We start from the raw sequence: 27,853 nt of genomic DNA, 5'->3' as shown, positions 1-27,853 counted from the left end.
ATGTATTTGTAGAGCTGGTAGCATAATTCTGAGAACACTATAAATGTGAATTTTCCATGAAATTTATGTTCTAAATAAAGGGTTTAGTAGTGCTCAGAACATAAATCCCAAAGAGGGATACAAAGATTCAACTAGCTTTAAATAGATTTTAGATAACAAAGGGGTATATAAAGAATAATTGTATTTGGGATTAAGTTATACATACCTGTATTCATTTATGTATATTTGTATGTAATATGAATAAAATACTGCATCAAATGTAGTGAATATCACGTATTGGTAGGATTTGGTACAAATTTAGTTTCCTTAGTTGGATTTTTTATGATTTCTAGGATGAATGTATATTACTTTTAAATGAAAAAGAAATCAAAAAGTTTTCTTAAACAGTAAAACATTTTAACATAGAAGGAAACTAGCATTATTCTTTGAAGTGATGTCATTGTGGTCTTTCTCACAGTCTTTCTTCTACATATATCCATGTATAGCTCAGATAAAAGATTGGGTTAGACGGGCCATTGGTCTCAAAGAATGTGGCTTTTCTCTTATTATTAATCAAATACATTTTTACAGCATTATGCCAGGGTGAGTGATATGAATTTAATCACATTACTGATACCTATCTTACTAAATCATTTTTATTCTTTTTAAGAATGCACCTTTCAAGAACAAAGTTCTGATACAGAAAATAATATGAGCCAAGTATCTAGCTTGGTGGAAGCCATCTTTAAAGTACTATACTATTGCAGTTTTTCTCCACAAATATTTGGAAATGTTTTTGTGAGCTACATGGAAGAAGAACAATTATGGAACTTTTTATATAACATTCCAGGTATGAGAAATTTATAATTTTAAAAGAAGCATTTTAAAGATAACTAAATGTACCATTAAATGTGTTTTAAAAGTTTTATCAATATCAGTTTTGCAGAGTCTGTTATTTGTAAAAGTTTATCTTACATTTTCTTACTATAAAATCTCCTTTTGAAAGTCATTAGCCATTAGTTCCTGTCAAAATTTAGTATACTTGGGACAAATGAGGTGACAAGGAGGTTGAGGGGGAAAATTATGTAATTCAGCTTTTCTTTATTATTATTAGGAAATATACTCTCATAAAAAATTAACTTACTATTTGCCAGAGATTATGTTCGCTATTGAACATAAAGGCATTAGTAAGATGTAAAAAAATATTTTGTGATTCTTGGGTGCATTTATTCAATGAACTGATAGACAAAACTACTAGTCAATTTTCTTCAAATGCAAAAGGTATTTGTTATGGTGACCACGGTGCCTCTCTCTACAAGGCGTCATTCCCTTGGGGACTGTATGTTTCCCCCTGTGTATTGTTCTTGAGCAGATGTTAAAGACAGAGCAGGTTACCTATCTGAATGGGAAGTGCTCATGGGTTGCCCCACCTTCAGGGCGAGTTACAAAGATTCTCGCATTGTTTCCCTACCTTTAAATCTCCGTATTTAATATTTTGAGAAAACAAAGGATGAGAAGTTAGTGGTTTCCTGTTAGTCCATTAACCATTTACATCATTTACACTAGGCTTTCAGCCTATAAGCTATCTCCTACACTGTTTTGGAACTGCCATTTCCATAAAATATTTTCTAGGATCCATATTTTAAAACTCTAACTGGATCACAATCATGGTTTCACTCTTTTGGCTATCCTTTAGACTCGACTCAAATATCTTTTTATCTATTTTAAAGTCATATTACATCTTATTATCTCTGCAAAATAGCAATAGATAACTATGTAATGATTTCAAAAATCTAAATCTGTCACATAAAGATTCTGTAATGATTATCTCCTTTTAACGTGGTATCTCGCAGTTTTCATGCATTCTTTCATTGCTCCCCCTTTAACCAAAGGGGGGTAATTTTCTAGCTAATTATAATGAATTACTTCTGATGTGGACTTGACTGGACTGAAAGAAAAACAATTTTGAAAGCTCCTTTAGCCCCTACTGGTTTTAGTTGCTTCTGGTGAAATAAGAGCTGAATTCTCTCACAAGATTGTAAGGAATTGGTGACTCAAATGCTTCAACCATTATTTTATCCTTCAACTCTTAAGTTCTTGACCCTTTTGACACTCAGCACAAAACAGTCCTGAAAATTACTTAGAAAATATCAGTGGAGTTCAGGTGCCGGCATGAGAAAGCAAAACTACTATTCAATCCTAACTAGTCTTCTCTCTAGACTTTGAGTAAATCCTCCTCCATAAGGTCAGACAAGTCTCTTTAGACAGGTATTGCTCATAGTTTATATGAGTTGTTTTTACTCGTGTGTGTGTGTGTGTGTGTGTGTGTGTGTGGTTGCTCCAGAGTTTACAATATATATCTTTAACTCATCAGTTAACCTTTTAATAATATTATAGAACTTCACATATGAGAACTTTATAATGAAATATTTCTATTTATTCCCAGCTATCTTTTATGCTAGGGTTGCCAGGCATGGGGTTTAATGTTATAAACCCCACAATTCATTGTTTTATTTTTGTTTCAGTCAATTATATTTTAAAGAAATAGAAAATGAAAAGTAAGTCTTTTACATTTATCCATATATTTAGCATTTCTGGTACTCTTATTGGTGTAGATCTGCATTTCTAACAGGTATAATTCTCTTTCTATGTGAAACACTTCCTTTAATATTTCTTGTACTATGAATCATCTGCCATCACTTTATTTTAGCTTTTAATTGCATGAAATAAGTACTTAGCCTTTATATTTGAAATATTTTTATTAGATATAGAATTCTGTGTTCAGAGATATTTTTCTTTTCCTTTTTCATTTAGCACTTTAAAGATATTCTATTATCTTCTGGCTTATATTGTTCCTGATGATATATCAGTTAATAATAAGATGTCTTTTATATAATGTGTCTTATTTTTGTGGTTGATTTTTAATATTTGCACCTTTATCACTACTTTCCAACAATTTGATATCATTGTACTTTATTTTACTTTTCTTTGTATTAACTCTGCTTAGGGTTTGCTGAGCTGCTTGGTTCTGAGGATTTTTAGTTTTTGTTGTATTTGGAAACATTTCAGCCATTCTTTCTTGGGATAGTTTATCTTTTGTCCCCTCAACCACCACTGTTTTTCTGTGAGTCCCATTTCGAGAATACTAGACCTTTTGGTATTTTCCACATACCACTGAAGCTGTGTTCTTTTTGGATTTTTTTTGTTATTGTTGTTTGTTTTCTGTTTTTATAGACTTCTTTTTCTTTGTGTTTTGACTTGGATACTTCCTATTATATCAATTCAGTGGTCATTTCTTCTTCAGTTTCTAAATTGCTATTCAGATTATCTAGTGAATTTTTTTCTTCTTTTTTAAAAAAATATATTTTATTGATTGTGCTATTACAGTTGCCTCCCTTTTTTTCTTCCTTTATTCCCCTCTGCCCTGCATGCCTCACATCCTACCAGTATCTACCCACCCCCTTAGTTCGTGTCCATGGGCTGTGCATATCAGTTCTTTGGCTTCTCCATTTCCTATACTATTCTTAACCTCCCCCTGTCTATTTTGTACCTACAGTTTATGCTTCTTACTTGCTATACCTCTTTCCCCATTCTCTCCCCAACCGTTCACCGTGGAAAACCCTCCATGTGATTTCCATTTCTGTGATTCTGTTCCTATTCTAGTAGTTTGCTTAGTTTGTGTTTTTGTTTTTGTTTAGGTTCAGCCATTAATAGTTGTGAGTTTGTTGTCATTTTACTGTTCATATTTTTAATTATCTTCTTTTTCTTAGACAACTCCCTTTAACATTTCATGTAATAATGGCTTGGTGATGATGAACTCCTTTAACTTGGCCTTATCTGAGAAGTACTTTACCTGCCCTTCCATTCTAAATGATAGCTTTTCTGGATAGAGTAATCTTAGGTGTAGGTCTTTGCCCTTCGTGACTTTGAATACTGCTTTCCAGACCCTTCTTGCTTGGAAGGTTCCTTTTGAGAAATCAGCTGACAGTCTTATGGGAACTCCTATGTGGGTAACTGTCTCCTTTTCTCTTGCTGCTTCTAAGATTCTCTCCTTATCTTTCATCTTGGGCAATGTAATTATGATGTGTCTTTGTGTGTGCTTCCTTCGGTCCAACTTCTTTGGGATGCTCTGAGCTTCCTGGACTTCCTGGAAGACTATTTCCTTTGCCAGATTGGGGAAATTTCCTTTCATTGTTTTTTTCAAATAAGTTTTCAATTTCTTGCTCTTCTTCTTCTCCTTCTGGCACCCCTATGATTCAGATGTTGGGACATTTAAAGTTGTCCCAGAGGTTCCTAAGCCTCTCCTCACTTTTTTTGAATTCTTGTTTCTTCATTCTGTTCTGGTTGGATGTTTATTTCTTCTTTCTGCTCCAAATTGTTGATTTGAGTCCAGGTTTCCTTCACTTCATTGTTGGTTCCCTATATTTTTCTTTATTTCACTTTGCATAGCCTTCACTTTTTCCTATATTTTAGGACCATAGCCAACCCTTTCTGTAAGCATCCTGATTACCAGTGTTTTGAAGTCTGCATCTGATAGGTTGGCTATTTCTTCATTGCTCAGTTCTGTTTTTGGAGCTTTGATCTGTTCTTCCATTTGGGCCATTTTTTTTCTCTTGGCACCCCTGTTATGTTGTAAGGGGCAGAGCCTTATGAATTTGCCAAGGCAGGGCAACCACTTTCCTGCATTATGGCACTGTATGTGTGGGAGGGGTCAGAGAGAGAGCAATGCTTCTTGCCTCGGCTCTTGGCCGGCTTTCAGTCACTTCCTCCACTACCTACAAGCATATTGGGCCCTTCTGGTGCTGCTTCCCAGGTGGTGGTTTTGTGTACGTTCTATGACCCTGTGGGTCTCCAGTGAACTCTCTGGTGAAGCCAGGAGTTTCTCCTGCCACCACAGCCCCCACAGGTTTTTTTCAATCAGAGGTTTTGAGGCTTTATTTCCCCACGTTGGAGCCCTGGGTTGCACAGTCTGTCTCACTCTCCAGTTGTTCCTCCTGGTTTATCCACATGCAAATGTGGTATTGCCTGCTCTGCCAGCTGCTGCCTCCCCCACCCCAGTCCTCCAGCTACCGCCTTGCCACAAGTCCTCTCCATCCTGGCTGCCTGTCTCTACCCCTCCTACTGATCTGGATGAATATTTCTTCTTTAATTCCTTGGTTGTTGGACTTCCATACAGTTTGATTTTCTGGCAATTCTGGTTATTTTTTGTTTAATTGGTTGTTATCTTTCTTTTGGTTGTGCTAGGTGGCAAAGTGTATCTACCTATGCCTCCATTTCAGCCAGAAGTCTGACTTCACTTTTGTTGGTTTTAACTAAGCATTTTATATGATTTTATTTTTTGTCTTTTCTTGTCATATCAGTTATATTTCTTTTTTTACTCTTTAAAGTAGATGCCCTAGACTTTGCAGCATATATAGAGAGTGTGAAATTAATCCAAGTTCACTTTCTTTTTGAAATATGGTTTTTGTTTTTGGAGAGAGAAAAAGGAAGAGAGACAGAGAAAGAGAGAGAAAGAAACATTGACGTCAGAGAGAAACATCCATCGTTTGCCTCCCATATAACCCACAACCTAGGCATGGGCCCTGATGAGGAATTGGGATGATGCTCCAACCAACTGAGCCACACTGCCCAGGACCCAAGTTCACTTTCAAATACTAATACCTCACAATTGTGTATCTTATAATAACAAAATAATTCTAATTTCTCCCTTTTGTGCCATTGCTATTATTCATTTCACTTATAAATAAAAATATAGAAGTGTACTCATATATATGCATATATAATATATGCATGAGTTAATACATTGTTGGTATTATTATTTTGAACAAACTTACCTGTTAGATCAATTATGAATAAGAAAAAAGTTTTAATTTTACCTTCACTTATTTTTTCTTCAATGCTCTTTCTTTATGTAGGTCTGAGTTTTTGATTTATATTATTTTCTTTCTCTCTAAAAAATATCTTTGAACATTTCTTGCAAGGCAACTCACTGGTGTCAGATCTTCTCAATTTTTGTTTCTTTAACAAAATATTTATTTCTCTTTACTTTTGAAGGATAATTTTGCAGGATATAGAATTCTAGGTTGATTATTTTTCTTTCAACACTCTGAATTTTACTTTACTCTTTTCTTAATAGCATTGTTTCTGAGAAGTCAAATATAATTTTTCTCTGTGTTTCTCTAAATGTAAGGTGTGTTTTACCATATGGCTTCTTTCAGGACTTTTTCTTTATGTTTGATTTTCCAAGAGTTTGAAGATAATATGCCTAGTTATAATTTTTTAAAGTATTTATCCTCTTTGTGTTCTTTCTGGGTCTGTGGTTTGTCAATATTAATTTGGGAAAAATTCTTTTTCATTGTTGTTTTAAATATTTCTCCTGGTTTTATTTTCTCTCTCTTTTCTCTCCAAGTATTCCCATCATATGTATGTTACACTTTTTATAGTTGTCCCATAGTCCTTTCATAGTCTGTTCTGGTTTCTTTTTTCTAGTCTTTGTTCTCTTTGCTTTTCCGTTTTGGGGGTTTCTATTGAGATACCCTTAAGCTCAAATATTCTTCCATCAGCAATGTTCAGTTTACTAATAAGCTGTTTATTTTTGTTACATTGCTTTTGATGTATAGTGTTTGGGGGGTGGGATTTCTTAGGACTTTCATCTCTCTATTTACATTGCCCATTTGTTCTGTCATGCTATCTATTTTATCCATTTATACGTTTATCATATTAATCATAGCTGTTTTAAATTCCTGGTCTGATCATTCTACCATCTTTGCTATATCTGTTTCTAATGCTTGTTCTTTCTTTCAAATTTTTTGTTTTGCCTTTTAGTATGTCTTATAATTTCTTTCTTTTTTTTTAAAGCTAGACATGATATACTGGTAAAAGGAACTGCTCTAAATAGGTCTTTAGTAATATAGTGGAGAGGTGTTGGGGGGAGGGTAAGCTATTTATCGTCCTACGATTAGGTCTCAATTTTTTAGTGAGCCTGTGCCTCTGGATAGTATACTTCACAAATGTTTCCCAGTTTTTTCCTTCTGTCTGAAATAGGAAAGTATGGCTAGAATAGGCATTTCTCTTCACCTAGGCTCTGAAAACCTCACTGGGTTAGGCTCTGTTTTAATAGTTTCTCTTGAGGGTAGGCCTTCAGAAGAACAGAGTGCTCTAGCCTATTTCAAAGTGTTTTTTTTTTTCCTCCCCATGCTGGACGCACTAGGGGATTTTTCTCTGAAATTTAGTGGGGGAAATTAGTGGAACTCCTGGAGGTAAAATTCACAAAAGTGTAGAAGCTCCAACTGCCATGCCAGGTATTTCTGAAGTTTTAACCTACAACTTGTCTGCACTGAACCTCCAGCAATTCATCAATTACAGTTGAGATTTTCCCATCTTGGCACTGCTTCTCGTGGTAGCTTCTGCTCCACCCTTTGCTCCAGTGAGCCATGACTGCCTGTATTTGCCTGTCTGTTCTTTTTTCCTTGTCTTTACTTCTCTTACATTTTCAAGAAGAGTTGTTTTTTCCCATTTGTTCAGCTTTTTATTTGTTGTTAGGATACAATAGCGACTTCCAGGCTCTTTATATGCACATTTAGAAATGAGAAGTTCTTGTCACTGGTTCTCTTTTTTCTATTCCCTCTTCTCCAATTTCTCCTTTAAAAAAATCTGTATTTTATTTCTACCATTGTCATCTGTAGCTATTGCTTAATCCTCCCCATAGTATCTCATACTCAAGATGTTTTAGACCCTGAATCAAGAGAATATTATGCCGCCCAATATTACAACATTTGAAGAAAACTCTTAGGCAATAATAGCAAATATATGCATAATGCCTACTATGTGCCAGATATTATACACAAATTAATTTCTATAAATTTTAAGTAATTATTTGAGATAGAGCCATTATTTTATCCTATTTTTAGTATCTTGATTTTATTTTAAAAGAAATAAATACACTCTTTTAACAATAAGAAATAGAACTTCTGAATTTCTAGAATTTTTAGATACCTGAGATGATTTTAATGCATGACTCCAAAGAGTTGAACCAAAATGAATATTAATTATTAATACAAGAAGAAGGGTTCTTTATTCCTTTCAATGAATTAAAGACTTGAAACATCATTAAAAAGACAGCTTACCTAACTGATGATTGTGCCATGTTAAAAATTAGAAACTCTCACTATTTGATATTACCATGGTCCTCTTCACCATGGTCATTTTAACAATGGCTTGAGTAACTTGAGAAATGTCACGTTGAAATTTGAAGGAGAAAAAAAGCGTATACATACTTTTGTATCCTGATTTAAGTGGCGGCCCCAGGACATTGCAGTTACTTTTTAAAAAACTTGTATTGCATTTATCACACAATATCATAGTAAGTAATAGAAATAGAAAAAATAGGGCAGGCTGGAAGAAAGATGGAAGGGAAAAAGGCAGATCTAGAGAGAGAGAGGGCGGAAAGGCAGGCAGAAAAATTAAAAGAAGTAAAGGAAAAGGAAAATAATCATTAAACTGTAGAGTTTATCTTTTAACTTTTTCATATGTGCATGTAGATATGTATTTTTTAATAAAATTGCATGTCGTACTCTTTCAACCCAGTTTTATTTATTTATTTATTTATTTTTAAAGATTTTATTCATTCATTTTTAGAGAAGGAAGGGAGGGAGACAGAGAGAGAGAGAGAGAGAGAAACATCACTGTGCGGTTGCTGGGGGTCATGGCCTGCAACCCAGACATGTACCCTGACTGGGAATCGAACCTGCGACACTTTGGTTGGCAGCCCGAGCTCAATCCACTGAGCTATGCCAGCCAGGTACCCAGTTTTATTTTAATCCTAAACAATATATGACTTTATTGTATAGATGAATGTACCTTGGTTAATTAAACAAATTACCAATTATTAGACATTTAGATTATTTCCAATTTTTATGTCTTTTATATAACTATAATACATTTCTTAGGATAAAGTCTTAGAGAAGAATAAGTAGATAAACAGGTAAGTAAAATGTTAGGGCTTTTGATATTATTGCTAAATTGTCATCTGTGAAGGTCACATGATTTATATTTTTACCAGTAGAGTTCCAAACTACTAGCAAATATACTTTTTCAGGGTTAATTTCCATTCCCTTTATTATCAAGAAGAATTTTTTAAATGATTATGAACTGTTTATCAGTTATATGATTTCTAGTTTAAAGCCACTCTCCTTTCCTATAGCTTTACACTAGATCATTAAGAAAGTGTGTTCCCAACTGAAATTTTGTGTTCAACACAAAATTTTGCCAGATTCTGCTAACTGTAATGTGCTGTCTGATTTTGAAGTTTCAACATGCATGGAGTCCGAGCTAGAGGTCATCCGATGCTTGAGATTGGCACTGACCGACGCTGTCAAGGACATTGTAGAGCACATAATATCTGTGATGACCTCTGGGAGATACAGTGAGACAAGCCTAAACAAGCCTGGTGTTCCTGAACGTTTGCGCGAGAGCATTCCCAAAGAATGGAATTATATTCCCAAAGAAATGAAAAGGAAAGAATCAAGCAAAGGTATATCTGTTTTTCTGTAAGGAAGCGTCCCTGAAGAAGCAATTTTCTAGGATATGAGATCAAGTAAAATGCTAAAAATAATAAGACTTGCAAACAATATTAGTCTTATTTTTACCATGTATAGCTTTACCATTTCAGAGTCTTTGTTCATTTCCTGAACAACCAAACAGCAATTTGGAACGTAATTTGGAACCCATTATTTTCTTTACTGTGAGTCATATAATCAAGGAAACTAGAAATAAAAATGACTCAAATGGTCATTTTCTTTATTTAACTGCCGATTCTGAATTTTCTGTAACATACTGTGTTCATGTTAGTCTCCACAGATTATTCACATGATTTTGACTAATTTTCTTTAAATCTATTGAGTAATCTAAAATTCATATTCTCAAGAGGATTGCTGTTATATTCGGTTTAATTATTTTTTCCTTAAACTTTTCCTCCTAAATGACCAATTATAACTTTGTTTTCTCTTGTTAACACACCCATATCTGTGGCTTTTAGGTCAAAAATAGCACCCAATTTAGTAACCACATATTTTTCTGACAAAGTATTTTTCCTCTAATTGGTACGGTTCTGAATTTATTGCATTGTTCCTGCCCAAGGCAGTGCATACCAATACACTTGGTATCTACCAAGAGCCAGTGGTTACTTGCAATATTCACTTACTTTGTTAATCAAGTCTTCTTTGAATGTTTGTTTCTGCCTAGATGTTCCTACTTTCTGAGAAGTTCACAAGATTCCTTTGCATGTATATTATGTACCTCTCTGTATTCATAAACCTTCTTTAGGATTTTTAAAATCAAACTTTTCCTTTTCATAGTCATCCTTTTTTGACAATTATTTAAAACATTTATTAACAGGTGCTTGCCATTTATTGACTTTTTTGAAAAAAATCAAGTTGTAAACTTTTATTACAAATTTAAAATGAGCTTCTTAAAAAATCTCAACTTGATTAGACAGTAAACAATTTAAAAACCTTTAAATGTATATTGAGAAAAAAACAGACTTTAAAAAACACATTTGTTATTTCCAAAAAGAGGCAACTTTAGGTAAAAATTAACACCCCATGCTGCGTAGATAATGCAGGTAGTTCCAGTTATCTGGTCAGTGGGCAAACAGCAAGCACTTGAGGTCTTTAGCTCCAGTCTTTTGTTCATTTCCTGAACAACCAAACAGCAATATATCCATCAATTAAAAGCAATGTGTTTGTGTGTGTGTTTGTGTATATATGTACTAATTCTAAAGGAACTGTCAACAGTAAAATGCTCCAGCGCAACTCACTGAAGTCAATCAAAGGGACTAGCCTTTCTTGCATCCTTCTTCATAAAGATCCTAAATAGTGTGGCTTTTATCCAGCAGCCTGGTATTACAAACTCAAATCAATTACCTATCTGTGACCTTTCACAGTAATGTTTTAATTCTGTCCAATCCTTATTAAACTGCCTTTGAATCTAGTAAAGCCATTTAATTGAAGTTGGAAACTGTCAGCTTTTCATTACTTAAGTTCTTCCTTGTCTGAGTTGTTGCCATCACTCTTCATTCTAGCTTTTGGGTATTTCATAGATTTTGAGCAATTCAGGAGGCATGATCTATAGTTAACATGTCATGTCATAGAGGTAACACTATTCTGCTTGTGGCTTTCAAGTTTTCTATTCATGAACAATATTGCTTTATAAAAGCATTTTGGAATTCTTCTGTAACATTTCAGAGTCTCTAGTTCCAAAAAAAGAGCTTACTTTGTACATATTAGCACTACCAGGCAAAAAACCTGCAGATGAGCTGCCTGCCATCAACAAATGACAGACTTATGAGGCAGGTGCTGGTGCAAAACAAAAGAAGTTTATTCAGGTGCTGCACAACCTGGGAGAATGGTGGACTCCTCTCTCAAAGACCATCTCAATCCTCCTGATTGAGCCAGAGGTTCTTATAGGGATAGGGAGGGGAATGCTTTCCCCCACCCCATCCAATTATCTTTCCAGCTTTTGGCATGCTTGGGGCCCTATACATATTTCTAGCTCTTGGCGTGCTTGATTTAAGAACCTCACCCAGCCACCATTTTGACCAATGTGTAGGGCACTCTCCTGGTGCTCTGTTTCGTGGTAAGATTAGGTCTTGTGGTTTTCCTTAATAATCTTTGTAAAATTATCGCTAAGAGTTGAAATACAACACTTCCACAATAAACAGCCATGAAGGGGTGCCAACTCACATAATTATATAAAAGTAAGTGGTGGAGAAAAGCAACTTTATAAAGCATTTTGTGCATTTCTGGTGGATATGACAATAGGAGAATACCATTGTTTTTCATTTCTGTCCTCTTTTAGACTGATAGTGCTCAACCTTTATTTTTACTGCAGTGTAGAAGGAAAGATAATATTGCTTGGCCAGGTAGCTCAGTTGGTTAGAGCATCATCCAGATACGCCAAGGTTGTGGGTTTCATCCCTGGTCAGGACACATACAAGAATCAACCAGTGAATGCCTAACTAAGTGAACAACAAATCTCTCTCTCAAAAAATATTTTAAAAAATTTACGTGCCATGCCCTGGCTGGTGTGGCTCAGTGGATTGAGCACTGGACTGAAAACCAAAAGGCTGCCAGTTCAATTCCCAGTCAGAGCACATACCTGGGTTGCAGGCCAAGTCCTTGGTAGGAGGTGTACAAGAGGCAACCACACATTGATGTTTCTCTCCCTCTCTCCATCCCTTCTCCTCTCAATAAATACATAAAATCTTTAAAAAAAATTTACATGCCAGAAATTGTCACTTTTTCTTTCAATAGATATTTACTAAGTGAATTACTACCACCTCCCAGGCACTGGGGTTGAGGCCAGAGATAAACTATAAATAATATATCTCATCTTGGTACTTGAAGACTATTATAACTTTCCAAATGTATACAAACACCTTGAGGTATATACAAGAGAATTATGTGATGTGTGAAGAAAGAAGAAAGAAAGGAAATACATTCAACTTTACTAGACTCTCACACAGAGATCATCACTGGAATTCTCCATCGGTCTGTGTGTGAGCTAGCCCTGTGTTGGGAGCAGTATTGTTGGTGGGGGGATAGATAGGGCACCTCAGCCTTTCATTAGATTTTAGCACACAGTAATGAATCAAGGTTGTCATGTACATTTCAGAATCTACATTTAAGAAAATTAAGCTTCACAAAACACACTGGTGGCTTTAACTTATTCCTATAAACCAACAAATCAACTGTAGTTTAAAACTAACACTGAAATTCTGGGGAGTCACAGACTAGACATACTCCAATAACTCTGGGGATGCAAGGTAGAGCTGATGACAAAGTGAAAAAGCTCACATTTCTAACCCTAACATGAGCTTTTCTCAGCCTATTATAAAGAAAAACAACAATAATCTCATCAGATTTGGCCAAAGGAAGAATTAAAAAAAAGGAAATATGTGGGAAAAGTATTTGAAATATGGCTTCCCTTACATTATTATTAAATACAAGTCCTTCCTAAAGCAAGTACTGTACCTTGAACTATTTATTAGATAAAAATAGTTTGAAGTCATCTTGATTAGCAAAAGATTTCAAAACAAACATTTAAAACGTGAAGACAAAACTCTGTAATCATTTCCAGCAACATTTCAAGTCAAGTGTATTTAATCCAGTACTTAGAAAAATTTGTTGAAATAATGATTAATATTTAGAGAACTTTTTTGAAGATTATGACTTATTAAGAGACAAATAGTCAGTAGCTTAAGGGAATATTTGCTCTTCTTGACACAGTGAAAATGACAGAATGTGGAAAACACTGTGGCGACAAACTAAAATGCACATCTTTATTTCAGCAAATACTGTTGTCAGCAAATACTGTTACATAGAAAACACCAAAGCTTTAAAGAAATAAATGTTACAATAAATTATACAAAGTAAGAGGCTTACGGAATTGAGTTCAATGAAAGTTCAGATGCTTCTTATATCGATCAGCTTAGGTATTTGCTCCTTTATTTCAAAAAGCATGTTCTTTTGTTTCTTTGACAACAATTCAATGAAAGATATACTGGGAAATATATTTCATTAGCAGTAAGTTACTTTTCAAAGAAAAAGAATACTTTGTGGAAAATTGTTGGAGTAACTGCTGTCAGGGAAGCTGGATTCTGGAGAGGACTCAGAGGTAGCCCCGCAAGGAAAGCATGTTCTTGACGATGTTCGCATGCAGATTGTTGAGGAAGAGACTGGTGGCAAAAACATGTCAAGTGCCGTTGGGAGTCATGCAGGCAGTTCATTCTATAAAAACCAGAAATATCCATTTTATCAAAACCACTATCACCCATAAAAATATTACAATTGCATACCTAAGAGCTTAGAAATAGAATTCCCTAACATGACTAAATTATTCCAAATAAGAGTTTAAGTGATTTTTGAACATTTTGCTTAAAAATGCAAAAAATATTTTTCAGTTTGTGTGCAAGAACAACTAATGGACATCTTGAATGATGAATAGTTATGAGTAAATTTCAGCACCAGCCTTTTCTTATTTGGTGGCTGAGACTGGAAAGCAAGGGCCATGACTTTGCAAGCACAGTTACTGATACATGTGTTCCATGTGGGTCTGTGTGTTTTTGTAGTGGCTGTTCCCCCATGACCCCTATTGAAACCAAGTATGGAAACAAACCAAACATAGAACCCGACCTTTGAATCACCATTTCATAGAGTGTTGAGCACAGGTGTTAAAAATAATGAAGCATATTACATCATATTGTTCTCACTCAAATTATTGTTGACATTTTATACCATTAATAAACAAAAATTTTAATTAACATTAAGACATTCTTTTGTCTTTACCTCATCCATTGTTAACTTTCCTTTTGCTTATTTTATAATCTACAAAATGTATTACAGTCAGGACTACCTCACAGGAAGGAAGAAATGATAAATATATAAACATACATATCATTGAATTTCTTCTAAGTAATACAGGTGTGTTTTTTTTTCAAATCCATCAGCTCTGAACTTGGGATATCTCTTATGATATATTACATATATACAGCTTAGATAGGAGTCAGGTTATTTAAATAAAGACAGAAAAATAAGTATGTAGCATTCCTAAAAGATTCCTCCTGGTATGTTGTTAACATCATTATAGACTCAGAGTCTCTGAGATTAGTAGAATGGATTTATTAATTTGTCATCTACCTAATGGTTCTGATTAGAATTCACCTTAAGTTTTAATGAAGTGTTGGAGATTTGAGTACCTGGCATCTTCAAATTTCATAAAATATCACAAGTACAGGTGTGAAGAGAATTGGTAATCCTTACCTGATACCTACTTAGATTGTCAAATATTGTTCAGTGTCTGCAGTTAAACCCTCTCTAGGGTAAACAGAATATAGGAAATAATCTCTAACTCAAATATCTGACAGTAGAATGAAGAATATGAGATAGGGTCACATGAAGAAGCATAGAACATATAAAATAATTTAAGAATACAGAGAAGAGGGGTCACAAAGGAGTCTCTTATTTGCTTTATATTTTAACCCTCATCTAAACATTTTTATCTGAATTAAAAGAAAATACTTGTTGAGAAGCTATTTTTTGTACCAAGTACTTCTCTAGGTGCTTTCACATTTATTATTTTATTTAACAGAGCAGTTTTATGTGATCATTCAAATACATGTTGGATCCAGTTAACAAACTTAAAAAGACTGCTCTAGTTAATTTTTAAAATGTTTCTGAAGTTGTCATGAAATTCTGTGGAGTCACACACTAGACATAGGTTTTCCAAGAGCTTTGTACTTTTTTAGAGCAGTTGACTTCTTTAAATGTTGCAAATAACTTGAAACATCTTTCACATTGTTTTATTAGTTTCATTCAGTAAAAACAGTAAATGTGTTGCTGAAGAACTCAAAGTGGTGTTCTATTGACTTCTAACTTGTTTCCAAGGTTCAAGTTAATTTATACACATAGAGGATTAAAACACAGTGCCTGGCTTTGTGGGATACTCAAGAAGCAATGAGATTTTTTTCCCTGCTCTTGAGGAGCCTTTAGCCTATTGGTAAAGGCAACTCATGAGGACATAAGTAACAATAAGTAACAATATAACATAAACATAATAATATATGGTAATACAAAATATGGTACAACATGAGACATATGGACATTATTACCAAAATAGTCATGTAGACATGTTTAAATGAATTAATAGGAGGAGAAGACTTTGAAGCAAGAGTTGAGGGATGTGGGTGACCCATGAAAAGAGAGTGCATTCCATGTGAGAATGCTGAGATATTCAGAACCCTAAAGTGGGCCAAGCCAGTTTGTGAGAGAAACAATGAATTTGGTTTTAGTTATCCTGAGTTCATGATGACCAGGGAAGAGAAATGGAATACTCAACAGGGAGCTGAAGTTTTAGGATTGCTACCCCAGGGAAAGGCCAAGACTGAAGATTCTGGAGCCACCTGGAAAATTTTTCTCAGCCAGGAGAGATTTTGCCCTTGGAGACATTTGGCAGTACTTGGTTGTCACAACCAAGGAGGGTGCTGCTGGCTCTAGTGAGTAGAGGCCAGAGATCCTGCTGAAACATCCAGCAGTGCTCAGGGCAGCTCCTCACAATGAAGGATTATCCAGCCCAAGATGTCAATCATGCCAAAGCTGGGAAACCCTGATACAGAGAGGGAATATCAGTAGATCCTTCAGAGAAGTAACAGCGAACAAAGGAGAATGTAGAATCGTGGGTCAGTGAGCCATGGATTTCTTAGCAAATTCCCCTCTTTAAGAGTTGTTAGTAGGAAGTGAAACTAGCATAAGACACAGAGAAGCACAAGAGGAGACACAGAGAAGAGTAATAGAGGTAACCATGAAAGCTTGTTCACTCATTTATTCAAGTATTTATTGAATGACTATTATACATGAGGTACTAAGTGCTAAGGATAAAGCAATGGCTTCATGGAGCTTAAACTCTAGTAGAGGCTGACAGATAATGAACAAATGAGCTAATTATTAGGTGATACTAAGTGCTATAATAAAAACAACAAACTGGGGTCTAATGATAGGGAGGGAATTGGGCTGGGAAAGAAAGGGCATGAAAGGACTGCTTTAGCCGGATGGTGAAAGAAGGCTCTGTGAGGAGGTGATGTTTGGGCTAAGAACTGAAAGAAGAGGAGCCAGTCTTGGTCAGAGCTCAAATGATGCCGACATGAACTCCAAGGGAGCAAGAGAACGGCTTACAGAAGTAAGGACCACAAAGAGGTTGAACGGCATTTTCTTGCTTTTGTGAGTTGAGAACATCTGAGCCTTTTAAATCTGCCGTCTTAATATATAAAGATATATAAATAGTAATTCTGAATTTTCTAATCTTTATTTGTGGGAGAAAAAAATAAGTTTGACATTTGGGAATTTTAGGCAGTACTGCAGGGGTCCCCAGTCGAGTTCTGGCAGAATATGTCAAGCTCTTCTCAACAATTTTCTCCACAAAAGTTAGACATCACCACACAACACTCCAAACAACACAGTGATGCAACACAAATGCTAATATTAATCATACCTTTTCTTTCTTTTCCTCCCCAGGCGTCACAAGGCTTGCTGCTGAGGCAGTATCTATTGTAATCAGCAAGTTACCTACAGTGATTGCATGTTTGCCTCCCCCAATTAAATACTTCTTTTTTCTGTCTGAGAGAAAAATGTCAAAAAACTTTGTTGACTTGAAGAAAGCTAGCCTGCTTGTCTGGAACTTGATTGTAATTATATGTCGGATATTTGAGGATGGAAACACTGTGGAACTTTTAACAGGTGCCTCCCTTGACAGAATGAGGAAAGAGAAACTGGGTTTAATCTGTGCGTGTTTGGAGAGCATCATGGGAGAGCAGACAAGTAGCCCTAATCAAATGGCCCAAAAGGTCATTCAGAGCATCGAGCAGCAAAAACCCAACTGGATTAAATGCCAATTGCTGAAAGCAAGGAAATTGAGCACCGAATGGTAAAGCAATGTTTTTCTTTCACTAAATTTAATCAAATACATTCACAATAAAAAAAATCCCAATAAACAACAACAACCAAATATTGTCAGATAAGCGGCAATGGTCATTTTGGTAACTTCGTGGGAATTTCGATGAATATCAAAAAAGATAAACATTGCATTAAAAACTGGGTTGTTAGACGTTCCTTGTCTTATTAAAACTTGAAACCCATTGATACACGGGAACATTATACTTGTTTGGTCACCATCGAAAGGTTTCTGATGAAAAGGGTGGTGGTTAAACCCAGGAGAATCTGGTTTCACTCCTTTTCAGTGTGCAAACAGGTATCTAGTGGATAGCCTGGAGCTTTTTGTAAATGGATTGGGCATGGAGATTAAATTAAGAAGGAATTAATGGATATAAAAGGCTTTTTATTGCTTTCTGTGTACCTGATTGTCAAAAAGGTACACATTTTTCATCTGGTAATGTAAGAATCCCAGAGGGCAACTGGGGCATATCACACTTGAGCTATAAACACGCCCAGCTGTTTCTGTATGAAAATGTCAGCCTTCTCATAGGTTTGTCACCGACAGCTAAATGATTTGTGGTAGTGCAGAGATTTTTAAGGGTCCCTGATGAGTTTAAATATGTACATAGAGTCCTCCTTTGTTAAAATTAGTCTTTGGTATAAAATTGCATGATATCTGAAATTGCAGATAAAGGAATTATGGTTCATATGGTCTGCAGATCACTAAGCCAGTGCCTCCCTCCTTTTTTACATCACTCACACACACTGTCCCTTTTCTTTTAAAATATGCTCATGACTCCAGCAGATCCTATTATAACTTTCTTTTTGAAATGATTACAAGGTGTTAATTTTCCTGGTACACGGTGGCAATAAAGAGCGCAGGCTTTGGTATCAGAAGGACAAATATAAGTCCCTTGTAAGTGGGCCATTCTGTGCATGTAATAGAGACTCTCAAAGCCTCATTTTCTGGGTTGATTCCAACCTGGCAGAGTTATTCTGAGAAATTAAATAACATTCATAAAGTTCTTAGCATTAAACTTAAAACTAGTGAACATTTACTTATAAACTCTTAAAATACACTGAACTCACTGGTTAATATAATGAATACTCTTTAGTGGTTTATACTAATCTGTAAAACATTCCCCATTAATCCAAATGGGGAAATGTCAGTAATCATAATTTTCCTGGTCTTGTCATACTGATTTCTAGAAATTTACTTCTAGTTCATCCTGCGGGTAAAGATATCACTAGCGGTCGGGTAAAACCTTAGTAACATTGACAATGACCTTCCTAATCTTTACATTTGCATTCAATACCAATGTACAGTCTTTAATCCAGTGACTTAAAGATTAAGGCCAGATGTCATTATCCATGGCTTTCACTGTGAAAGGCAGAGAATGAAGATGAGTAAAAACAGTGGACCTGATTATACTTACAAAGTTAAGTTTGTGATCCTGCTGATTTAGGAGCCCTTCTAGCAATAAGATAAGTTTCAAGCATGTCTCAGTCAGACACCTGAGGCTACATATAGGAATCCATAAGTAAAATGGTTTCCTTAAAAGTGCAGTGTAAGTATCTTACAAACAGCACCAACACACATGGTATCTCCTATGTGGGGAGTTTAGCCAGCGTTTGGCTGATCAGCTATCTGTTGCAGCAGGCATCCAAAACAGTGAATTGCTGACTTTTACAAATGTCTTATACCCCTCAGAGATTCTCAGTATGTATTATGTGATTATGTAATTAGCACAATACTATGTCCTTCTCTATTTCTCAAATGACAGCAATATAAAAAATGCAGATTTTAAAGTTATCACATTTATTTGAAAAAGTTCAATTTGACTTATTAATTCACTTTAGGTAATTTCTTACAGGATTTGGATGTTATAGAAATGTTTCTTCTTGACTTTGATTTCTAAGTTATGTATCAGGTATACAAGTAAACTTCCACCTCTACATATTTCTCATAAATTGACAAGCATTTATATCATCGATACTATGAGGAAAATATATTTTAAACAGTGATACTGTATGTAGGGGGAAAGTTGCCTTAGCTTTACCATTTTTTTAAAGTCTGGGAATTAAACTAAATAGTTCTTCCGTTAAGATAGATGAAATCTTAATTTTCCGTGAAGATTATCTTGGAACTACACAATATCATTATTAGCTCGATTTCTTTCCCTTGCACCCGGATTTAACTTTGATTTTATGGAAATCGTGCAAATAGCTGCAGTGGAAAGTGGCAGCCGTAAGCATTGCTCATCTTGCATACTGCCTGAAAGCATTACTATTCATTAAAATAACCTTCACTTTGTAGTAACACTCAAGCTGTAAACAGTCAACTTAGATTCTGGAGAACACACAGCCCAAAAAGTAAAGAAATGTCTGTCTTGGCAAAGTAATTTGTCGAGTTGAAGATTATTGTTTTTCATCATGGTGACCCTGACTTGGCTGGCTGGGTGCATATACAGATTAAGATTAATGCAGTTATTCCTTGGCTAAGGTCTGCCTCTTTCAGGGCACATTCTCCCTAATGACATGATTGATATGCAGTCCCAAATCCAGAGAGGAACTCATTAATCATAGCATTGACTGAATCCAATCATTTGCTTCACCTGCACAGTGATGGACAGGAAAGGATACAATTCAGGGGCTGACACTGAGGCACTCCTTTGTCAGAGGACCTCAACTTTTTCAATGTCAGCTTCTACAAAATCTGATGAGAAATTTTGCTTGCAACCTGTATGCTGCTTCAAGATATTTACTCTAGCTAATGAAAATCTCAGAGTAGGATTTGCTTTATTTTTTAGTGAGGCTTATATGATCATAAAGTTTTTTTTAAAGAAGGATGTTTTGAAGCTACATGTGGAAGCAATATAAAAGTTAATGTCCAGCAGCTGGGTATCATTTGGTTCAGTCTTCAGGTCAGCGGCACTGACTCTTAGCAGAACTAATTTTATAATCATGGCAAAATCTCAGTAATGAACTGCAGTATATAGCTGATTACACCACAGTAAATTTCATTTAGTCTGGGAAAACCATGTGTTTTCTTAAGAATATTTAGATTGCAAAGCCTAACATGATCCAAATAGCATTTGCAATAAAAAAAATTAGTATGGAATATATATGATTTAAGTTGAATGTCATGATTTAATTTGCCCTTTTAGTTTGGGAACTTTTAAAAAAATATGCCATCCATTATTGCTATGTAAATAATGTTTAAAGTCAATAATAAATGTATGACTTCTTATGATAGAAGAAATATTTCCCTAACATAACTTGCACATTCCCAGGGTAGTGATAACAGACCCTTTTCCTGGAAGAATAATCAGGGTAGTGACTTGTACTAAGTATCTGTTACCGAGAAGAAAATGGGAGAGGGGGCATGTACTTTTAAAAGGCAACAAGTGTCAAAAGGCCAATTTAAAATACCCAGTGGTAAGCACACTACCAGGAAGCACCCAGCCTATATTTAGCATAATGGGTTCCCCCTTTTGACACTTTAATTAGTCCTTAATGTGTTCTAGGACAGGTGTATAAAGGAATCTACAAAAGACAGAATACCAAAGCTATTTCTGCATCAAAGATACTTTTTATCCTCAAAGAGAAAATACAAATTATTTCTTACATGTTCTTAAAAAGAAATGTTTTGTTTTCATCCCATGATTATGGCAATTTCAATAATTGCAGTAATGGGAAAATGTTTTATAGATTGGAGTATAAATGCAATAAAGAAATGTTTTAAAAGAAATGATTCCATTTTTTTAAATGCTTTCAGGTGCTTCATTCTAAGGCACTGTTTCAATGAGCAGCAGCAGTTTGGGAAGGCTTACCTCTTTGAGCAAAGTCTCTGTGGGTGTTTTGAATACGAGACTTGCATGGATTCTCCTCGCTCAATCTCTGATTATTTTCCGTCTTTACAATTCTTCATCACTGATACATCTATGCTTTCTTTGTATTTAGTGTGTTTATGACAATAGAGAAAAGCACAGCCTTAGAAGAAGGAGGTATTGCTCTGGAACTGACTGAGCAGAAAATAAACATGATGGTCCTGGATATCTGCCACAAACCAGGTGGCAGCGAGTACCTGAGGCAAATTTATCACATCATGCGGCTCAATGAGGTAGGGAAACGGCCTTTTTACCGAGCAATTAGGTGTGTACTGGCCTGAGGCAGCGTCTGCTGGCAGCTAAGGGTTAGTCAAGGAGGTGATAATACTTCTTAAAGTCAATACCAAACTCAATATTGTATTATTAATAGAATCTATTCAGACCTGGCTCTCCTGCATTTGTATAACAGAAGCTTCACCAAAACAGTGTAGGTTTTATTTGTATGGTTTAAACAATAACTCGAATCATAAACTCAGTTCAGTTCTGAATCGTATAGACTAGAGGTGTAGTTTGGGAATTGTGTGTTTGTGACTGTTAAGCTAATGTTAGAATTTGGTGTTTACGAAATGAAGAATTCTCTGGACAGATGTAGCTCTTCTCCTGTAGACAGCATACTTGAGTTGGTGAGGTTGGAGACTTCTTACATAATGAGAAAACATCAAAAGAATATTGAGCCATATTCAGGAGCAATTAGCTTAACCCCAGACAGTGCATTAATGCGCAGACACTGGCTAGGACCCGTGTCATGCTTGTCTACCTCTCAGCTAGGTTAAGCCTCTGCCCTTGCATGTTTCAGTCAGTTTTAGCAAATACGTGAAGAGCAGTATCACAGTTATTTACTTTAAACAATACAAGCTTGCTCACTTAACCAGGTTTTTAATTTGATCATATATATCTGAATTAGAATGCAACATGTAATGTGACTAGAATTATGCTTATATCTGCAAACACAGTGTAGTTTTTGGAATAGTAAAAATTGAATTATATGAATGATGTGAAGATACAGTGTCTATCTCAATGAAGTAGGCCTTAATACATTTCTAAGGAATGAATTAAATTGTCACAGCATTTTACAACTGAGTTATATAAGTGTTCTTCCCACTATTATCTATTGAAAGTTACTTCAAGTAAATCTTGTTTCCTGGCTTTCCAACAGCTAATCAAACAGTCAATAACCAGGTGATATAATAGTGTATTTCATGATCACTGGGGAAGGAATTAAGGAATTTGTAGCTATGAAAATGGTCCTGTCTCTAGGGCACTAGAGTATGGAATTCTTACAGAGTAAAACAGACTATTCGCTCTTGCTAATGGTGTCTCACACCTTGTTTTGGATTTCTATTTGAGGAACTTGGGAACTCTACCGGTCTTGGCTAACTGAAAGACCTCCATTTCGAAGTCATGTTCTTTATTGGCACATCCACCTGGCCACCCCAATTGGCCAAAATCACTGGTAATTACTGAGGAACAGATGTTGCGGTGGGATTCACTCAGAATCTTAGTAAAATGACATTACAGTAGATCTGAGGTCAGCAATGGCTGGTATAGATTGCCAAACTGATAGGCTAGTCAGTCCTCTTTTTGAAAGGCCCATATCACAAGAAAGATCAGTAATCAGCAGTAAGTGGAATCAACAAAAATTAAATTGGATATTCAGGAAACTCAAAGGCTATTTTCTCTTGAGTTCGTGGAACTCTCAGGTGGTTGTTCTGAACAGGTGTGCTTTGAGATCTCATGTATGTAAGATTCTTTACTGAGCCACCGCCACATTTTGCTCAATTAAGTTCAAAGTTATGATGTTTCTTTCATTACAACTTAATATTCTTACTTGTTTGGTATATTTGTTTGGCATTTGCTTGATATATCTGTTTGGTCTATACCTACTTGTTTGGCATTTGTTACGGCAATCTCTATCAGATGGGATGTCGAGCTCAGTACTAGTGCTCAGTGAGACTCTGTGCTGCAAGGTAAGATGCGTAATGTGAAGCTAGAACCAAAGAAAGTAATGAGAACGTTGCCTTGTGATTACTAAAACAATGCAAGCATTAAACCTATATAGCAACACAGGGGTGACTAAGTGATTAGTATAATACTTATGGCTGCTTTTGTACTGTGAGGTAGCCTTATGTTGTAGGCGAATTTGCACTGAATGGTCGTTCATTTGATGAGCAGCACTATGAGTCTTCAGCACTTTGAATTGTGCTGCTAAACATTAAAATATGTGAAACAAATATAGAAGCATCTTCAGGAACAGGCCCAGGTGAAGAGAACAATGTGTGTGTCATTGAGAGACAGCGAAGTTATGGGAGCAACTGAGTTTTAAAATGTTATGAGCATGGATGTTCTGGCCATAGGCACAGGTGAGGAAGGCCGTGGGTATATGCATCCGGTGGCCTTCCGTGAGTGTGGCAGTTCCAGTGATGAGGCTGGTGGAGCTTTTCAGTGAAGAGAAGTAGAGAAATGACCGGTGGATAAATAAGCTTTGATTTAACTTCACAGGAAAGGTGTTCAAGAATGAATGTTCAAAGAATATTTCTTCTAAAGGATATTCCCAGTTGGCAATAAATCTGGTTAAGGCAATGTCACAGAAAATCTGAGACTTTTAAGAAGTGGTAACAACAAGTGCCAATATAGCAGAGAGGTCAGAGGAATTAACAAAGGAGAAAACACCATTGTATTTACAACTGGCAATAGAGCACTTTTTTTTTGAATTGTGGAAACAAACAAAAAACCCCCAAAATATAGTCATGTAAGAGGAAATCAGTGAGAAAGATTATTAGCCAAAACAAAGCAGTTTTTCTAATGGAAAGGGGCATTTTATTTCTTTTTAACATTTTACTTTCAGAAATCATAATGGAGAAAAATTTGCTCCTGCTGAGAAATACAAATATGGGCATAAAATTATCTTCTGATGGCTTTATTGATATCTAATAATTTTAGTAAGAATCCATGTGTCTATCTTATAGCATAGAATTGATTTTTTAAAAGATGTGATCCACAATGAACAGGGTAAGGAATTACTATCATTGTTAACTTAAGTAGCATTTTTTTTTATTATGAGGACTTTAGGATCTGAAATTTGCATTTTGCAATGCAGTGGGCATTCTCCATTCACAGTGATATACAGAAATAGGAGAAAAGCACACTGGACTGAGACCAGAGATGTGGCTTCTGGCCCCCAACTCTACCACTCACCCCTGAGTGACCTCAGGCTTGCCCCCTGACCCTTCAGAGCCAACTATTGAATGTGGCATGAGCTAGAGTTTCTCAGACTTTCTCATGTGCCTCCCAGTCTCCTGGGAAGTGTTAACACTCAGATTCTGACTTGGTGGGGCCTGAGATTCTCCTTTTCTAACAAGCTCCCAGTTAAGGCTGATGAGGCTGATCTGTGCATCAGACTTAGAGTAATAAGGGTTTTGTAGAAAACTTCTAAAGTCCTTCTTAGTTCTAAAATTCTGAATCTAGTCTTCATCCTAATCTTGCAGAAAAAAAATTATATTGTGACATACTAAAAATCAGGACGTTTACTTATTGCATGACTTGCTTATTAATAGTAAACATTTAATAGTTTATTGGAAAATTTTAGTCATTTTTATTTGTTGTTTTGAAAAAAGAGATCTATAAAATAGATTAGGATTGTTCACCTTATTTATTTAGGGATGGAAAAATGAGAAGTAATTCAGTAGATTGCCTTTTTTAACTCAAGCTGGTACGGGCAGTTGGGAGACTAGAATTACATACTCTGATCTTCTTTTGTGCCTTGATAGTTTTCAGGCTACAGCATGGAAATAGAGTTTAGGCACTTGCATTATAATTAATTCTACATAGAATGAGGCTGTTTGTAGTGAAATTTCAGAGTACTTAGCACTCTGATAAGCATGGAGTAGGTAACAACTATGCTTAATAAATGAATAAACTGTCTTGTACTGTGAGTAATTATGCCCCTGAGTTAAGTTTTGGTAACCAGATATGTTAACATATAAACCAATGAATGACAAGACAATGCATATTAAAAAGATTTGGATGTATCAATCATACATTCCTGGTGTAAAAATTTGTTAAATGTTTTCTAATGTATCCTATATATTAGGTGAACCTGTTTTTTGATGGGTTTATTGCAAAGCTGATTGGTACTCAGCTATGTTTTCCCTGGAAATGTATTCTATCCTGAGGCAAGTAATTCAGTGTAATCTGGCAAATGTACTCAAAGAGTAGATTTGGGTATTGATCAGTTTATTTTTAAAGAGAATATATGCTTTCCACCAAAATGACTTGTAATTTTTTTCCCCTCAAGGAGTATTTAAAAGAACAGCTGTTTTCCATGAATGGTTCAGAGGAAAAGCCATTACCCATCCGACCTTTAAAAACAACCTTGAGGAGTGTGGAAGATCAGCCTTCTGCTTTTAACCCTTTCCATGTGTACAAGGCATTTAGTAAAAACATGCTAGACCAGGTATGTAATGGTAAATTTAATTTAAATGTGTGGTTTCTTTACACTAACAACAAAAAAAAAAGGTCTGTGTTTGAATATTTACTCATAAACCTTTTTAGTAGGAAGCAAAAGGCCTTGTATTTATTTGCATGGTCTGCACAAAATGACTTTGAAAAGTTATTTTACCTTTTTCCTATTTGTCGAACTGATTCATATGTTTGGTGTGTAAAATTCAGCTTTTGACCAGGTCAGTTCACCATGGGCAGAGGGAACGTCTGTCTGGCTGTGTGCACAGAAGGACCAAAAACCGAGGCATTTTGCAACAGTCTTTCCCTCCCTTGCTGCCTTCCACCCCCATCCCATAATACCCACACTCACAAACACCTTGGAATCTTTATCTATCAGGCAAATTATAAAATATTTTAAAAATAATTATAAACAGATCACTGAGCTCCTATTTTAGGTTACATGAAGTAAATTAGCTTTTTAAAAAAATATATGTATAACCCTAAACACATTCCTAAATTTAAAATGAATTGGCTAATGATCTTAAAGTCAGGATGTTTGAAATAAAGTCAATGTGATAAACACCACACATTTTTAAATGTCAGATTATGCCATTGTTTAAGCTGAATGTTTCAGTAGTTACATTAAAAACATCAATTTTATTATGCCAAACTATTTGAAATCTCAAGTCGTTTTTGCTTTAAAATTCATTCCTTTGGTAGCTTTTCTGAGAAGCTTCTTGACAGACTATTTGAACTAACAGGACAGAGGAGAAGGATTGCTTGACCTAGAGCTCTTACGAAAATAAGAATTAAAACAATGGCCTAATTCGGGATGCAGATAATATTTTTGCCATGCCTGTTCTAGCCGCAGTCCACACTCATCAATACCGTGCAGAATAAGACCTTCAAATGCTGACAACCCGGGGCAGAATTCTTCTGCTCTGTGACAGGACCGCAGTGCTCCATTAATCAGCAGGTGACAGAGCAGAGTTCTTGTTGGATTTTAAATATCAGCCTGTACTCTTATTATCAAAACTATTTAGTTTAAGGAGCATAAGCATCTATAATCCTTTAAAACCAAATATATCTTATAAGTTTGAGCGTATTGGCTGCTTTCCGGAGTTGTACATTAGATTGCTCCAAACCATAAAGAATCATTGTAGCTGTTCAATTATCCTCACTTCATTTAAATAAATGGCATGTTTTATTCAGCTCTGAAATATGACATTATCTTTCACAGTAATTTTTCTCCTTACTCTGTTGTGAAATTATCTATTAAATTAGAAAAAAAAAAGAATCACGTTATTTCCACTTAGAAGCCCTTATAATTCCCCCTTTAAAGCATTCTTAACCAAAAAGATAGCATTAATATCACACTCTAACTAAGCAGTGTTATAATTTGAGTTGTAGCACTTCCAAGTTTGTTTTCTTAGTCAAACTTCTGGGTGCTAAAAAAGACTATGATATGTAAAAAAGTTACCAATTATTTTGCTTCACTTTTGAAAGAGTCACCCTCTCAGAGAAACTTGTTGGGCAAATGCCATTAGCACTTGGAAGAATAACGACTCAAGAAATTGATTTATATTTTTATAAATAATGACTACATCCCCAAATGGATTTATAAATTAATTGCTGTCTTATTGGAATAAAAACCTTCTTCTGTGGACATGATTGATGTTATCTGTCTAAGTCCTTGTTCTGGACCCCCCTCCTTCTTAGTTAGTCTATCACAGCTGGAGCTCTAATTTACTGATCATATTAACTCTGATTAATAACTAACAATAGCATCTTCTCATTTATCAACAGTCAGCCATCACAAAATGGAACTGGAATTGGTCAAACTTGCTGCCAAATTATCTGGGACTGGATAAGATGACCTTCAGTGTACTGCTCAAAAACAGGTAGGACTGAGAGTGACAGATCTGGTTGGGGGAGAAATAAATATATATATATATATATATATATATATATATCCCTTTATATGTAGACTATGTGTGTGTGTGTATAGGTATAAAGATCTGAAATTATATAGCATATACTTTCTAATTGCTGTTTTTACAT

The 27,853-nt window shown here is 35.4% G+C and overlaps 1 protein-coding gene across 3 annotated transcripts in view; it reads left to right on the top strand.

The window, feature by feature from the left end:
* KIAA0825 (KIAA0825 ortholog) overlaps window positions 1-27,853 on the top strand; it is a 397,293-nt gene that overhangs the window by 182,628 nt on the left and 186,812 nt on the right. For all 3 annotated transcript variants that reach the window (XM_036020541.1, XM_036020539.1, XM_036020540.1), the window contains 6 exons: window positions 650-829; window positions 9,287-9,511; window positions 17,046-17,454; window positions 21,426-21,585; window positions 25,647-25,805; window positions 27,599-27,693. In XM_036020541.1, the coding sequence (XP_035876434.1) occupies window positions 650-829; window positions 9,287-9,511; window positions 17,046-17,454; window positions 21,426-21,585; window positions 25,647-25,805; window positions 27,599-27,693 (1,228 nt within the window). The remainder of the gene's footprint in view (window positions 1-649; window positions 830-9,286; window positions 9,512-17,045; window positions 17,455-21,425; window positions 21,586-25,646; window positions 25,806-27,598; window positions 27,694-27,853) is intronic.

This window comes from Phyllostomus discolor, chromosome 3 (assembly GCF_004126475.2).
Source record: "Phyllostomus discolor isolate MPI-MPIP mPhyDis1 chromosome 3, mPhyDis1.pri.v3, whole genome shotgun sequence".
In the NCBI taxonomy this organism is placed as follows: Eukaryota; Metazoa; Chordata; class Mammalia; order Chiroptera; family Phyllostomidae; genus Phyllostomus; species Phyllostomus discolor.
The sequence above is the reverse complement of the archived record's forward strand: the minus strand, read 5'-3'. Positions and strand labels throughout refer to the sequence as shown.